Source organism: Bubalus bubalis, chromosome 9 (assembly GCF_019923935.1).
Source record: "Bubalus bubalis isolate 160015118507 breed Murrah chromosome 9, NDDB_SH_1, whole genome shotgun sequence".
NCBI classification, from domain to species: domain Eukaryota; kingdom Metazoa; phylum Chordata; class Mammalia; order Artiodactyla; family Bovidae; genus Bubalus; species Bubalus bubalis.
This window is the reverse complement of record NC_059165.1, coordinates 27205107-27222413: the sequence shown is the minus strand read 5'-3', so window position 1 is coordinate 27222413 and position 17307 is coordinate 27205107. Positions and strand designations below refer to the sequence as shown.

The following is a 17307-nucleotide window of genomic DNA, read 5'->3' as shown; positions in this document are numbered from 1 at the left end:
TTGTTCACGATATTTGCAAATTAGCTTTTTAGTTTAAAACACGTTGGGCAGAAGAACAAAAGATAGTTAGACCATGAAAGATTTTTATGAGCAACTAAACAGAAATTCAGCCAGGAGAGGATTCATGATTCAGTCCGAAAATAACTTTCTTTGATACATTTCATCCATAATTGGGAAAGGCAATAAAAATGTCTGTGTTGTTCTCCTTCTCAGGTGTGGGCCATGATTATCAGTGGATAGGTCTCAATGACAAGATGTTTGAGCATGACTTCCGTTGGACTGATGGCAGCACACTGGTAAGTTGCTGATTAAAATGATACCAATTCTAGAACTTGGTAATGTGGGTTGCTGGCATTTTACTGAGACACATTAGGCTGCAGACCAATTAAACATCTTGCTCAGTGATATTTTCATCTAATCAGTGTAATATTTCATCTACTTGGTAAAATAGACAGGGGTTAAAATAGTTCGTTCCCTGAGAACAGATCCAGCTACTAATATTACAGTCTGGGTGGCCCTCTTAAAAGAAGAGTATATTGGATTTCCATTGAACAGGTAAACTGCACAATCATCAGAATTGCCTCAGGCCTGTCTTTCAGATGGTTATCTTTGTTTTTACAGCTTCAAAGCAAAAAGGGAAATAATAAATGTGACAGAAAACATCCTTTAAAAAAAAAACAAAACCTTTTCTTCTTACATAATTGCACTGGAAATCTGATATTATAAGGCATGGCTCATTTTTATCCGAGCAAAAAATGCTCATTTTTTTACATCTTAGAAAGGATTGCTGAATTATGATCTTATAAATTTCTTTCTATTCAAACTCAGCTGACTAATTATATGGTCTCTTAGATTTTTCTACCTCTTAAAGAAAAAAGTGATTTGATAATACTGCCCACATCCTTGAGTAGGCTTCAATAAGTTTCTTTAGTCAGGATGGGTGAAGCTGATTTGAGTCGCTGCTAGTAAATGCATGAGTCTAATTCCTAAGAACTAGTTCAAGTGCAATGGCAACCCACTCCAGTACTCTTGCCTGGAAAATCCCATGGACGGAGGAGCCTGGTAGGCTGCAGTCCATGGGGTCGCTGAGGGTCGGACACAACTGAGCGACTTCACTTTCACTTTTCACTTTCACGCATTGGAGAAGGAAATGGCAACCCACTCCAGTGTTCTTGTCTGGAGAATCCCAGGGACGGGGGAGCCTGGTGGGCTGCCGTCTAAGGGGTCGAACAGAGTTGGCCACGACTGAAGCGACTTAGCAGCAGCAGCAGCAGCAGTTCAAGTGCAACTAGCTATAGTGGTTGTTCTGGGCTCTGGCTGTTCATTAAAATCACCCGGGGAGCGTAATTTAAAAAAACAACAACTGGTGTCTAGGCTTCGGCTCAAATTCATTAAAGCAAAACCTCTGGCAGCTATATTTTCTAAGGGTTCCCTGGGTGATTCTAAAATGCAGACAAAGATTTGGGATCTACTAGGCTAGACAGTTAAGTGTAAATTCAATTCTAACTTAGATAAACAAGAGGAAAACCTGAAAATAATTTTTAAACACTTTTTGTGTGTGCTTAAGTTTCATTCATTACTGCCACTCATCTGGATTTAATGAGTTTGGCAAAATGTGAAGTTCATTCTAGAACAGACGCCAAACTAATTATTGTTTTCAGAAGTTCTGCTCTGCCTGTTCAGGAAAACTTCTCTGTGCTCTCCTGGACATGCCCCTCAGTTCATCTCTGTGTCCATCATTGTACTCAGCATTTTGTACTCATCTATTCTCCACAGTAACCTGTAAGAAAGGCATCAGGTGGTTTATTTTAATAGGAAAATGAAGGTCAGTTAGGCTAAACTTTTGCCCACAGTCACAATGCTATTAAGGGGAGAAGCCATAGGCTTTCTCCTAGCTGGTACCTCCTTGACTTTAAAAAGGGTATCCCTTATCACATTTTGCCTTTAGGAACCCTAAAATACCCTGGCTTGCACTGTCTCTGTCATCACTCCTTATATTTAATCAACATTGTTTGTCGTTTGTGTCCATAAGTAAGTTCTTTGGTAAGAAGCAGAAAGAGTACAGAAAGTAGTTTGTCCATAAAATACATTCTCAGTAAGGTATAGGATTTCAGCCCTTGTGTCAGGAGTCTTAGGCTTCCCTGGTGGCTCAGACAGTAATGAATCTGCCTGCAATATGGGAGACCCAGGTTCAGTCCCTGGGTTGGAAATACCCCTTGGAGAAGTGAATGGATACCCACTCCAGTGTTCTTGCTTGGAGAATTCCAAGGACAGAGAGCCTGGTGGGCTACAGTCTATCAGGTTGAAAAGAGTCTGACATTACTGAGTGACTAACATTTTCACTTTTCACTTCATCAGAAGTCTCATTTTCTTCTACTTGTCCTGGGTGGATGGTATTAATGTATCTGCAGTTGTTACATCTGTATATTTTCATTTTGCTGAAATGAGTAGTAATTGCAGGATGATAATTTTATTCATATTAATAGTGGTTCATGTAGATGAGTTCTTACATATAAATTTTAATTTAAGATAGACAATATTGTTTTTATTAATGTAAGCAAACATAAAAATTAAAGATTTTTCATGTATATTACAGACAAAAATTTTTATAATTTTGTTGAAGTTTATTATGTAATATAGGCATTTAGTAAGTTTTCCCTTGTTGAATGTAGGCTTCATTCCTGTGGGATAAATTGGGTCTAGGCTACCCACTATTAAGTCTCCCCCTTATAAATAGCCCAGTAAAAGTGCAGGTTCTTGTGAGCTCTATTACAGAAGCTGGAATGCCAGGCACTCAGGTGACCAGTTCTGGTGGGTACTTACTTGTGCTCTACAGACCTGGACCATGACTTATCTCTAAGTGTGCATGTTACTTGGGTACCTCTATGCTCCTGCCCTGAGCTAGGATAGATGCATTTGACCCAGTCAAGTACTTGTAAAGTCTGTCATTTGAAATGTACTGATCTGATGGCAAAGTCCCTGACTATCTCCAGCCTGTCATTGGTCCTATAGACTGGGTTTGTATATCCTCATGCTCTGTACTTTTCCATGTCACTAAGGAGAGTGAAAAGGTTGGCCTAAAGCTCAACATTCAGAAAACCAAGATCATGCCATCTGGTCCCATCACTTCATGGCAAATAGATGGCCAAACAGTGGAAACAGTGTCAGACTTTATTTTGGGGGGCTCCAAAATCACTGCAGATGGTGATTGCACCCATGAAATTAAAAGACGCTTACTCCGTGGAAGGAAAGTTATGACCAACCTAGATAGCATATTCAAAAGCAGAAACATTACTTTGCCAACAAAGGTCCATCTAGTCAAGGCTATGGTTTTTCCAGCTGTCATGTATGGATGTGAGAGTTGGACTGTGAAGAAAGCTGAGTGCTGAAGAATTGATGCTTTTGAACTGTGGTATTGGAAAACTCTTGAGAGTCCCTTGGACTGCAAGGAGATCCAACCAGTCCATTCTAAAGGAGATCAGTCCTGGGTGTTCATTGGAAGGAATGATCAGATCAGATCAGTCTCTCAGTCGTGTCCGACTCTTTGCAACCCCATGGATCGCAGCACACCAGGCCTCCCTGTCCACCAACCTCCGGAGTTCACTGAGACTCACGTCCATCGAGTCAGTGATGCCATCCAGCCATCTCATCCTCTGTCGTCCCCTTCTCCTCCTGCCCCCAATCCCTCCCAGGATCAGAGTCTTTTCCAATGAGTCAACTCTTCGCATGAGGTGGCCAAAGTACTGGAGTTCCAGCTTCAGCATCATTCCTTCCAAAGAAATCCCAGGGCTAATCTCCTTCAGAATGGACTGGTTGGATCTCCTTGCAGTCTAAGGGACTCTCAAGAGTCTTCAAAGCTCAAACTCCAATACTTTGGCCACCTCATGTGAAAAGTTGACTTGCTGTAAAAGACCGTGATGTTGGGAGGGATTGAGGGCAGAAGGAGAAGGGAACGACAGAGGATGAGATGGCTGGATGGCATCACCGACTCGATGGACATGAGTTTGAGTGAACTCCGGGAGTTGGTGATGGACAGGGAGGCCTGGCGTGCTGCGATTCATGGGGTCACAGAGTCGGACACGACACAGTGAACTGAACTGAAATGAAATGTTTTTTCTGGTCTCTCCAAGAGCAATTGAGCTCTTCAAAGATGTGGTTCTCTTGTCTGCATTTTCTTTCTGAAGGTGTGTAGAATAAGGCTCTATACTCCCTCTGAGTTTGGTTAGTGAGCTTGAATATTGGTTTATAGCTGGCAGATTGAGGTCTGAAAAAAATCTTAGGGAATTTATCTTGTCTGTCAGGTGCCATTCAGATATGCTTGATTCATCAGATGTCATTATTCCATTCTTCTGAAGCAAGCCAGCTGAATTCGATGTTTTTTTTTTTTTATCTGTGTCCATTAAGTTTTAATGGACTGTACTGTGAAACACGTGTGAAAAAATAACTTACTTACCATTTCCATAGTTTAGACTGGTCCTAAACTTGGTAAATAAGTGAGTATTGCACTTTTTCGAAGGAGAAATAATGATCTTCCTCTGATATTTTCTGGGTTTCCCTGGTGGCTCAGCTGGTAAAGAATTCGCCTGCAGTGCAGGAGACCGGGTTCATCCCTGGGTCGGAAAGATCCCTTGGAGAAGGGAACGGTACCCACTCCAGTATTCTGGCCTGGAGAATTCCATGGACTGTATAGTACATGGGGTCGCAAACAGTCGGACAAGACTGAGCAACTTTCACTCACTCTGATATTTTCAGATGATGGTAATGTGACCTAAGATAGATAACTATACCCCATAAACAAGAAACTTTCCCTTAATTAATTCACATTTTCTAATGCAAACCCAAGGGTTTTGGAGAGAGCACCAAGTAAATGGGGCTCAATTTGAAGAAGGCAGCAAATGAATGTCATAAACAAGGTGAAGTTTATCAAAGAAATGCCACAAGTAAATCTAGGAAAAACTCTGACAGACCCCCGGTTTCTTCTTAATTCACTCATTGTGTAAAATAAAAGTGTGCTAAGGAGTGTCCTTAACTTTGAACATTTTGGAACAGAAGAGGCCATCTGCCCAACAGTCTGTCTCCCTCCTATTCGACTGATCTCTGGCCCACTTTCTGCTTTTCAAACACCCTTGCCTCCATCCTTCCTTTCCGAGGCAGCCTAGGTGTTTCTTAAATTCGTTTGTAGTTCTTTCTGCAGCCACCATCCCCTTAACAGGTTCCATGTGTGCTCAGGCCTTGGAATAAAATAGTTCTCCTTTGTTTCGCTGTTTACGCCAAGTGTCCTGCTTTTGAAAATATCCCTAATAGTAAACTCTTCCTTGGGAAAAGCAGTATCTGCTTACACTTGGGAATGGTGTTAACTTGACTGTGTGCACTTTCAAGGACTTTGTTTATGTTTTAGAGTGATTTCTCCTCTCTCCCCCCACTCCCATTTTTTGTTTGAAAGGTTTATTAGAGCTTATCCTTCTTGGGAGGTAGAGCAGTATTAAAACAAAAAGAACCTTTGATATTTACCGTATATTATCTTGTGTCATTCAGTCTTACAGTTAAAACAAACAAGTTGATACTAGGTCTCAATTTCAATCATTTCTTTTCTTGAAATCATTAAACTTTGCTTCCAAAAAACTTGCAGTGTATCGTATTTAATGTGATTATACTGTATAGCTGGATTAATTCAAGTTATACGCTTATACTAAATTAATAGTGTTATTTGGCCAAGTTATTTACTTTGCCCTTATTCTTCAGATTCTGATGGATTCATTCCACATTATTGGTTTGTATAATAGGATGTTGCTACAATGCCAAATTCTTGCCTTTGTTGAATCTTTAAAATATTTTTTGTTATTTATTTGGAGTATTTATCCAATACATTTCACAAAATTGTACTCATGAACAATATTTGTTCTAGCCTCACCTTTCTGATTTCTATGAAGGCTATTTTCTCTTAACACAGTTTTTATTTTGTCACTTGCTTTCCTACTCAGCAGTCACATTTCAGTTTGTCCTTTGGTTTTCTACTCACCAATCATTCTTTAACTTGACTATTGATTTCTCACAGCAAAATGCCTCAAGTGCTTGTTAGAAAGCCTGACAAATAACTTCCATAATGAATTACTTTCCTTGTCACCCAAGTAATGTCTTCAAAGACACTAAGTTAAACCATTCAAGTTAAATACACGTTAAAGCTGGCGGACTTAAACAAACATTGCTTATCTAGCTTCTATACTACTAGCTGACTTTTAAGTTTTTTCTTTAACCTATTGTTAAATGAATGACTAGTCTGAAGTGTTTCTCCCCCAGATCTTGTTTTCCACTGCCTATGACCTTCCTCTTCCCTTGCTCTGAACTATTGTTACTCCCTTTAAAATTCTGCAAATGTCTTCCTCTTGCCTTCAGGATAAAATTTTGTAATTATTTGTGATGCATATCACGCCCACTTACTCCATCTGCCACTTCCTAGGCTGTCTTATCTCAAAATACCCACAGTTTCAGGAATAAGCCATGACATCTCATTCCTGCGGGTCTTTACATTCACGTGCCCTCAGTCTCAAAATGCTCTCACCTCTTGCCCTAAATTCACTTGATAAATGTTTGAATACCTTGCTTAGCCAAGAGTCGCCTTCTTCCAGGAAACCCTCCTAGCTGGATGTGACAAAGGACTCTTCCTCTGTGTTGCAGAAACCTTTGTGCGCTCTTCCCGTCCTACCGCTGAGCCCTGTGGTGTTTATTTCCGGACACTGGGCTTTCTGGGGCGGAGATTAACCTTCATCCCTATTTTCTTGGCACCTAGCAGAGTGGTTGACAAAAACAGATATTTGAATAATAATCAGTATCCATACATTGCTCAACCAACTCACTGTGTTATCTTTTGAATACTGAAAAGACTCATCAAGTCTTTTGGCTGAATCTCCCCATGACAATTCTTGTTTATCTAAATTGTTTTATTTAAAGTTGTATCAGTATGAAAAAAATTAAACCATAAAATAGGTGGTATTTCAAACATGATGAAAAGAAAAAAAAAATGTTTCTGTGAATCAGAAGTATGTCGCTGAGCATAATGCATCTTACAAAAGTTATTAACTCAAAGGAAAACAGATGTTCCTCCTGGAAATGATGACAATTTTGTCCATGGTTGTCCCAAGAATACATATAAGCCTTGGGAAGAAGAAATGGAAAGCAAACTTTTCAAAAGTTTGAGTTATATCAGGGCCGATTTTCCATGAAGTTTTGGGAAACTGACAATTACTCAGACTTTTAAAAACCTTATTATCCAAATCCAAAATGTAGTGAAACAAGCAAAAGGAATCTCACTCCTGAATGTTTTCAGCTTGTTTCATTTCTTATGGGTTGCTTCCCCGAGGATGACGTGGTTGCTAAGTTGGACAGGGCTTCCTTTATCCATACGCTATCTGAGTCCGTCCTTTCAAGCACAGAGGGAGCCAGACCTCAGGGAGCACTCTGGAGTCACTTATGTTTCTCCACCTACATACATCCTGGCAAAATCATTTCATGACTTGCTTTTCAACTACAGATTATAGTGTGTCCGTGGACAGCAAAGTTAGGAAGATGCTGGAAACTGTTCAGTGCCTTCGTCACACCATTTTTTTTATAACACAACTCCCCAGTTTAAAATCAACCCGTGGGCCTCAGAGACTTAAAGCTTTTACTCTCTTACCCCCTCCTCTCTCTAACCCCCCAGGAATAAAACTCTGAGAGAATTCTCATAGGATTCTCCTGAGGTCTGTATTGCTCCTTTCAGTCTTCTTTTTAGTCAGTTCCTGCAGCAGCTCAAAACTGCCCCCTCACCACTGGGGCTCAGATGCTTCAGTGGATCAGATGCGATTACTTCAAAGGAAAATGTCACCTTCGATGTCCAGAGGTTGAGGATTGAATAGAACTGACAATCCAGTTCCCTTTAAAAAAATGTTGAGGAGCTTTAGGAAAGTCTGATTTGTAAGGGAAAAACCCTTGGCTTTATCCTTATACATTAAAAAGAGCACTTTCTACATCTCTTTTGTACTTCTCCCCTGTCATCTCTGTTTTATCAGCACTCAGTGTCACTCTGAAAGACTGCTAGCTTGTCAGCTTCCTAGGAAGTAGTCACGGCCTCCTTCTCACTCTCCAGGGTCGTGTTTGGAGACAACAGACTTCCTTTTCTCTGCACTTGTCTGGCTCTAGTCAGAAAGTTCTCAAACAAGTTAGTAAATCACAAATCCATAGTTGTCTTATTTTCTAGCTCTAGCTAATTAATCTTGTGCCTTTATGTTATGAGATAGATTATGAAGCGCTTATTGATATCCTTTTTGTGCTTAAAAAAATGCTACGGGAATAATATTCTGGAAGATATCGGAATTTTACAATTTTTTTTTTAAAACACGGTTGATCATTGGCAAACTGGCCCTCCTAGAATTTGGAATACTCACTTGGCCTCCTGGTCATGATGCAGAGTTGATGCAGAAAGATAGCCAAATCGGTTGTGGATTTGACTTTAAATCCAGAGTCGCTTTTTCTTCTTTCATGAATAAACACCTCAGTCTGTCATGCAAAGTATGGTGAGAAAAAAAAACACAGCTTTTAAAAAGGTAGAAACAATAAAGAAATGGCCTTTAATCCAGGAAGAGACACTTAAAAGGGACAGAGAAAAAGAGTAACAAATTGCAGGCCATAAACCATTATTTTTTTTTTCTGCAGGAATGTACCGTTATTACCCTTTTATAAACACAAAGGTTTGTATCCTCCTCCCCCTCCCAGATGTCTTGGACATTGAAAAGAGAATCAAGAGAATTAACTAACCGTGTCTTCCAAGTTTGTTTGTAGGTTTGCAGGTTTGAAGGGATTGAGAATGATTTGGCAGAAAACAATGATGCAAAACAAAACCCCCAAGCCAAAACTTTCAGTTTTACTTTTTCTACCTGAAAATCTTAGAAGACTTCCTGTCAAATGTTTGCAGATGGATGTGTGTTGGCTGTGCTGTGGCTTCAGCTCCAAGTCAAATGCCACTTCCCTATGAGCAAGTCACACTGCATATCAACATTAATTTAATTATGTTAAATCTCACAGACTTCATCACATTACCCTAAAAGCCAAGGAAACGTAGGCTGTTTCCTCTTCCTTTCACACATTGCCCATGAGTAGAAGAATTTTCAGTTTCTTGTCCAAAAGACCACTAAACTCTTAGTGAAAATTTTTACTTGTGTTGCAGTTCAGTTTGATTTGAAACAAGAATTGATTCTTCTGATTCTACACGTGAGATAGATCGAGCAATAGAGTAGTTGTAGAACACAAAACCCTCATCTCCTCCTTTCCCTTCCTTGAGTCAGCTGGTTCGTGACAGCAAACAGCTGGAAGAACCATATTTACCCTCCACCAGAAGATCACTTCATAGTTGACAAAATTCCCCTTAAAAAAAGAAGAATTGATCAATGCAGTAGTTCCTTCTCCCAGAGGCTTTTCCAACAGTGCTCTGTGAAACTTGAAAATCACACACGGTTATTTAAATTTAATTGCTAATTAGTTTAAGGCGATGCATAACCAAGGAAAAGGCCAAGAAAACGTTGAATGGATTTGGCAGTTTCACGTTGCATTTGGATCGTTAGCACTTCCTGACTGAAGACCTGTACAAACAAACTTGGGGCGAAGGAACCCACTGGCATCATTCATGGTGGGGATTAAACGCAAGTGGCTTGTGGGGCTGTGCCTGGGGCCCCATCTCCCAAGTGCTCTCACAGTGGGAGGAACTCACATCCTTTGGAAACTGCTGTTGATAATTACTACTTTGTAGGGCAGTGAGCTCACGCTATTACACAAGATTAGTGCTGTGCTCCAAAGCTGGCAGATCATCTCTCCCGCACAGAGCCTTGCCAGCTAGGAAAATAATGGGCATATTGCCATTTTAACAACTATCAGGAGACCCCAAGTTAGTTTTTCTTCCCTTCGATGTATTCATGTTTGCAGGATCCGACTCCAGGCTGCCAGCCTAGGGCAGGGACACCAAAACAAACGTCTCTTTCTCCTTTAAAACAAAGCTGCTCTTTTCCTTTTGGTCGTTGGACTAAAAGACAACGGCAAAACCATAACCTCCTTTAAAACATAAATAAACAAGGACCGAGACCAGAGTAACCTGAAGCAAGTACCAGGATCAGAAGAGGGTGTATCTCTACCTCGAAGTGAGGTCATATGACCCGGCAATTTAAATAAAACAAAATTAAATACAACCGCCCCCCTACCCACATGCCACAGACTGCAAACAAATGCCTATTGTGACCAGAGCCATCTAGGGGAGAAAGGCATTTTAAAGTTACCAAATGTTTTGATTTCTCTAATAAGTAGTCCTCCTAAGCTCCTGGCAGATAACCATTTGACCTGTGTTCTGAAAGGTGGAGAGTTGGGGGCAGAGGTAAACCCAGAGTGGTTTATCTGAGTCCTTAATTTAGTGCAAAGGTGGTTTCTTATCAGCATATGTTTCAAAAGGGTAAGCAATCCTCTAGGGTCGGTGTTTTCTCTTTGGAGTTTGCTTTTATCCTTGTATCCTTGGGTGGTTATCTGCTTACCCCTGGCATCCTGGCATCATCTGCATTTGGCCATGGGAAGAGCAGCAGTGGCCTACCGGTTCCAGGTGATAAAAGGAGTTTGAACACAGAGAAGTCAGCTTTTAGTACAAGTGTCAGGTTTTTATAACTAATCTACATAAGTTTTTAGTTAAAAACAAACTAAATCACATGAAGACATTAACTTGTGTGCATATTGTTGTTCAACAGCTAAGTCATATCCCTGCTCCATGGACTACAGCAGGCCAGGCTTCCCTGTCCTTCGCTATCTCTTGGAGGTTACTCAAACCCATGTCCATTGAGCTGGTGATGCCATCCAACCATCTCATCCTCTGTCTCCCTTTTCTCCTCTTGCCCTCATTCTTTCCCAGCACATGGTCTTTTCAAATGAGTCAGCTTTTCACATCAGGTGGCCACAGTATTAGAGCTTCAGCTTCAGCATCAGTCCCTCCAATGAATATTCGGACTGATTTCCTTTAGGATTGACTGGTTTGATCTTGCAGTCCAAGGGACTCTCAAGAATCTTCTCCAGACTGATTTCCTTTAGGATTGACTGGTTTGATCTTGCAGTCCAAGGGACTCTCAAGAATCTTCTCCAGCACTACATTAAAAGCATCAGTTCTTCAGTGCTCAGCTTTCTTTATAGTCCAACTCTCACATCCATACGTGACTGCTGGAAAAACCATAGCTTTGACCATCCAGACCTTTGTTGGCAAAGTGATGTCTCTGCTTTTTAATATGCTGTGTAGGTTTGTCATAGCCTTTCTGCCAAGGAGCAATTGTCTTTTTATTTTGTGGCTGCAGTCATGGTCTGCAGTGATTTTGGAGCCCAAGAAAATAAAATCTGTCACCATTTTTACTTTTTCTTCATCTATTTGCTGTGGAGTGATGGAACCAGATGCCATGATCTTAGTTTTTTGAATGTTGAGTTTTAAGCCAACCTTTTCACTCTCCTTTATAGGTGCTTATTTTTGATCTGCCCCGTTTTAAGAATTTTAGATGGCTATTATAGATTTGGCTTGTTTCTGATGCAGTTTCACCATTGATGTAAGTTATCTGATAATTTAAAAAGGCCAAATAGTAAAAATAAACTATTGTAGTTGAATGTTTTTGTCAAGTAGAAAGTTTAGATTATAGCTACACTGGCCTGTAGCCAAATAGAATGTAATGGGATTGGTACTTACTGTTTAGTTGAGATCTATTTTTTAGAAAAGTGCTCTCTTCTTACTTTTCCTCACAAAACTGAGAGGACATAACACAGATAATTTTAATCTTTTTTTTTTTTTCCATATAGAGTAAATAATCGTAGTTTTGGGGGGATTCTACTTTAACTGTGAATTAGTTGGGAATTCAAAATATAATGATGGATAGATATCACCACCTAGTGGCCAGATAGTATTTTGCATGTCAAAACTTCACATTCCCAGAACTGCACTTAAATTCCTGCAGGAGTAATATTCTCTGTGAGTTAAGTCCCTATAGCTTTAGGTTTTAAAATTCTAGTATGAATTGCATTATATTGTGAACTTGAAAGTTACATGTGATATGAGATGATTTTTCAAATACAACTGAAGCTAACACATGAAGTCACATGCTTAGTAAAATCCTAGCAACTGAGGCAAATATTAGGACCAATCTTTCCCGTATCTTCACTTTATACACAGTAATAACAGAGGAAAGTTTTCTTTGGCTGGTTCGCTTGGCGTGTGAACCTAGAGGATATTTTTGGTTTTATTATGAAAATTTTTTTACAGTGAATTAAATCAGTAGTGTTTGGGGAAAGGGAGACTAGGTAGAAAGTAGAGACTGGATTGTTCATGGAAAAAAAAAAAACTCCAAATTATAACTTGAAGCCTTAATAAATTCTTCCAACAATTACAATAATATATTATATCATAGAATGACTTTACTGGACAAATGTCAAGAGTGGTTTTTATCAATGGAATGTATGTGATTAATTGTTTAAACATACTTGGCAAAACCCAAAGTAGTTCTAAAACACAAAGCCATTAAGATAATCTAAATTCCAGTGAATTTTAAAGAACAAAAGATTCAATCTAACTCAACTGAAGCGGAAAAACTGTAGAAAAATATGTGTGTAGGTCCAAGGTCAGTGACAGAGGAGGCCCTTGGCAGATACAGATTCAAGATTTGCAGTTCAGATATACGTGGGAGATTTTGGGCTCCAAAATCACTGCAGATGGTGACTACAGCCATGAAATTGAAAGAGGCTTACTCCTTGAAAGAAAAGTAATGGACAACCTAGGCAGCATATTAAAAAGCAGAGACATTACTTTGCCAACAAAGGCATGTCTAGTCAAAGCTATGGTTTTCCAGTAGTCATGTATGGATGGGAAAGTTAGATTATAAAGAAAACTGAGCGCCAAAGAATTGATGCTTTTGAACTGTGGTGTTGGAGAATACTCTTGAGAGTCCCTTAGACAGCAAGGAGATCCAACCAGTCCATCCTAAAGGAAATCAGTCCTGACTGTTCATTAGAAGGACTGATGCTGAAGCTGAAACTCCAATACTTTGGCCACCCGATGTGAAGAACTGGCTCATTTGAAAATACCATGATGCTGGGAAAGATTGAAGGCAGGAGGAGAAGGGAACGACAGAGGATGAGGTGGTTGGGTGGCATCACCGACTCAATGGGCATGAGTTTGAGTAAACTCTGGGAGTCAATGATGAACAGGGAGGCCTGGAGTGTTGCAGTCCATGGGGTCACAAAGAGTAGGACACGACTGAGTGACTGAACTGAACTAATGATATGAGAAAGCCTCAAGATCCATGACATGAAACAGTTTGTACTTTTTGCTCAAGCACAAATTCAAACTTTACCCAGGGACTAGTGTGTAAAGATTGTTTAGTTAGCTAACAAGTTTGTCCAAAGGACAGCTCTGTTTTCCCATCTCAAGGAGTCTGCTGCTGTTGATTCTGCTAGTCATTTAACCATTTTGGAATTTCTCTATCATCTTCATGGTGGGAACCTATCCACGGCACAGGTCTGCGTGAACAGGGGCACTCCCAAAGGTCTAGCATAGATACTGCCTTCCCCGAGGCCAAGAAATACTGTACTTGTAGGGGTGAGAGTGTGTGTGTGTGTGTGTGTGTGTGATGGTAGTAAATGTCAAATTTGTGTCACAGAAAGATGAACTTTAATTTTATTTAGTGTGTGAAAATATTTATTTCATTAGAGAAGAAAAGAAACCAAGAGATTCTAAACAGAGTGTCTGATTCTTTAGCAGTCTAATTTGTTTCCATCGATTATTCTTTGTAGTTTTTTGACCCAATAAAGAAATCGCAAAATCCCAATGAAAAGAATTTGAAATGGGTCAAATATTATGGAGAAGGGCTAGTTATCAACCAAGTTTTGATAAGGTCCATTGCTTTGAAAATGTCTTAGCTTTAAGATGCGGATAAAGGAATTTAAAAACAAAGCTCTTTCATGTTCCAGGAATTCTTTCTCTACTAGAGGTTGAAGCATGACCTTGTTATCTTCAGGGTTTTGATTTTTGAATTGGCTTTATCATTTAAAGACAACAGATTTCCTAGACAAAGTCTTCTCTAGTGGCTTAGACAGTAAAGAATCTGCCTGCAGTGCAGGAGATCTGGGTTCAATCCTTGGGCTGGGAATATCCACTAGAGAAGGAAATGGCAACCCACTCCAGTATTCTTGCCTGGAGAATTCCATGGACAGAAGAGCCTGGTAGGCTAAAAACAAAGATTATATTGGAATGTTGCATGTGAGGATGCGGAGAAGGCAGTGGCATCCCACTCCAGTACTCTTGCCTGGAAAATCCCATGGATGGAGGAGCCTGGTAGGCTGCAGTCCATGGGGTCGCTAAGAGTCGGACACAACTGAGCGACTTCACTTTCACTTTTCACTTTCATGCATTGGAGAAGGAAATGGCAACCCACTCTAGTGTTCTTGTCTGGAGAATCCCAGGGACGGGGGAGCCTGGTGGGCTGCCGTCTATGGGGTCGCACAGAGTCGGACACAACTGAAGTGACTTAGCAGTAGCAGCATGTAAGGATGAGAGTGAGTCATTCCATAGTTCAAGAACCTTCCTTGATCCAGCCTTTTCTTTTCACCATCCAGCTGCTTGTCTATTTCCTCATAAATTGATCTGTTTATATATGTATCACATAAAGGACCAGCTGGGATGTGACTATCAGAGAAGTAACTGACTAATACTGGATGGTATGTTTCCTTTCTTGAACAGAAAGCAGTGCTCAAAGCTGAACCAAGCTAACTCCTGCTGTAAAGCAAAGCAAAATACCTGATTTATTTCTAAACCTTGTCTATTAATGAAATAATGCTTTTTGAAAAATTTAAGTATAGTGAATATACAATGTTGTGTTAGTTTCAGGTGTGTAGCAAAGTAATTCAGTTATATGTATGTGTGCATGTATTCTTTTCCATTATAGATTCTTATAAGATATTGAATGTAGTTCCCTGTGCTATACAGTAGGTCTTTCTTGCTGTTTATCTATTTTAGTTATAGTAGTGTATACCTTTTAATCCTAAAGTCCTAATTTATTCCTCTCTACCTTTTCCCTTGAGTAGCCATAAATTTCCCTTCTGTGTCTGTGAGTCTATGAATTATGCTTTTTAACCTTAGAAAAAAGACAGTGATCTATCTTTACTTAAGGAAAAAGTCAATTACTTACATTATAGTTTTATCCTCAGTTTATTTTGTTCATGCTCGTGATGCTATTTATCTGCTGAGATCTCAGGGCCATTGATCATGGTGGTGTGTATTTTAAAGATAAAAGTCCGCTGGTATCTTTGAATGACAGTTCGGACTCCAAGACACTAAACAGTCACAGTCACCTTGAAAGGATGTAAACCCTGACTGAGTTTAGTAGGTTTCTGATAACTTTCAAAAGCAGAGACTCTACCCCCATCCCAAAACACAGTACATACATTTTCCCTTCCAGTATGTTGACTGAATCAAGATGGAAACTTTCAAAGAGCTGGGGAGGAGAGAATAACTCTTCAGCCACTCTGCTTGAGAGAACTAAGTCAAGTTTGTCTTAGATCCGTGGAACTGAATTCACTCTCCAAGGGTGGAGAATGTTTGCAGGCAGGGGAGTTCCATGTGCTCCAGGAGACCTGCAGGGTAATTCTCTGCTTTTATGTTCATTTAAGACAGGAATAAAATTTTGACAGTAAGATACAGGTTATTTGGAAAAAAATAATCTAAGCATTTGTAAAATTTGATAGATTCTGGTGAATAACTTCAATCAATATTAGGATCGATTCAGAATGAATTCTCTGGTTGTGGAGACATTCATTTGATAGAATGGTATGTGACTGTTGGATTTTGGCCAGGATTTTTAGAATCATTTTATGTTTTTGGCAGCTACCTTGCTTGAATCTGATTGGGGGGAAAAGAAAGAGAAAACAGTAACTGAAAAGTTAATAACTTAAATTTAATTGAAATGGTTGTCTTTGGGGGCACATTTTCTTTTTGTACAGATATGTAGAGGTGATCATTTAATTGGGACTCTAAAGTAACTTTTTCATACAGTATAGAGCATTAAGCAGTTCATACAAGGTTTAAATAAAGGTATGGACCTAACAGAAGCAGAAGATATTAAGAAGAGATGGCAAGAATACACAGAAGAACTGTACAAAAAAGATCTTCACGACCCAGATAATCATGGTGGTGTGATCACTGACCTAGAGCCAGACATCCTGGAATGTGAAGTAAAGTGGGCCTTAGAAAGCATCATTATGAACAAAACTAGTGGAGGTGATAGAATTCCAGTTGAGCTATTCCAAATCCTGAAAGATGATGCTGTGAAAGTGCTGCACTCAATATGCTAGCAAATTTGGAAAACTCAGCAGTGGTCACAGAACTGGAAAAGGTCAGTTTTCATTCCAATCCCAAAGAAAGGCAATGCCAAAGAATGCTCAAACTACTGCACAATTGCACTCATCTCACATGCTAGGAAAGTAATGCTCAAAATTCTCCAAGCCAGGCTTCAGCAATACATGAACCATGAACTTCCTGATGTTCAAGCTGGTTTTAGAATAGGCAGAGGAACCAGAAATCAAATTGCCAACATCCGCTGGATCATGGAAAAAGCAAGAGAGTTCCGGAAAAACATCTATTTCTGCTTTATTGACTATGCCAAAGCCTTTGACTGTGTGGATCACAATAAACTGTGGAAAATTCTGAAAGAGATGGGAATACCAGACCACCTGACTTGCCTCTTGAGAAACCTGTATGCAGGTCAGGAAGCAACAGTTAGAACTGGACATGGAACAATAGACTGGTTCCAAATAGGAAAAGGAGGACGTCAAGGCTGCATATTGTCACCCTGTTTATTTAATTTATATTCAGAGTACATCATGAGAAACGCTGGACTGGAAGAAACACAAGCTGGAATCAAGATTGCCGGGAGAAATATCAATAACCTCAGATATGCAGATGACACCACCCTTATGGCAGAAAGTGAAGAGGAACTAAAAAGCCTCTTGATGAAAGTGAAAGAGGTGAGTGAAAAAGTTGGCTTAAAGCTCAACATTCAGAAAACGAAGATCATAGCATCTGGTCCCATCACTTCATGGGAAATAGATGGGGAAACAGTGGAAACAGTGTCAGACTTTATTTTTCTGGGCTCCAAAATCACTACAGATGGTGACTGCAGCCATGAAATTAAAAGACGCTTACTCCTTGGAAGGAAAGTTATGACCAACCTAGATAGCATATTAAAAAGCAGAGACATTACTTTGCCAACAAAGGTCCGT

At 39.8% G+C, this 17307-nt stretch overlaps 1 protein-coding gene and 1 long non-coding RNA gene across 4 annotated transcripts in view; one reads left to right on the top strand and one right to left on the bottom strand.

The window, feature by feature from the left end:
- Nucleotides 1-17307, top strand: part of VCAN (versican) — a 120821-nt gene that overhangs the window by 88230 nt on the left and 15284 nt on the right. For both annotated transcript variants that reach the window (XM_006053108.3, XM_044947329.1), the window contains one exon: nucleotides 214-296. In XM_006053108.3, coding sequence (XP_006053170.3) covers nucleotides 214-296 — 83 coding nt within the window. The remainder of the gene's footprint in view (nucleotides 1-213; nucleotides 297-17307) is intronic.
- LOC123334997 lies at nucleotides 1671-8985 on the bottom strand. Of its 2 annotated transcripts, none has more exons than XR_006553192.1 (4): nucleotides 8910-8985; nucleotides 8421-8532; nucleotides 6597-6783; nucleotides 1671-1780 (listed from the first exon to the last, which is right to left on the bottom strand). It is a non-coding gene; the product is annotated as an uncharacterized LOC123334997 (long non-coding RNA). The 2 variants fall into 2 exon arrangements; XR_006553193.1 differs by lacking the exon at nucleotides 8910-8985 and adding an exon at nucleotides 8791-8907.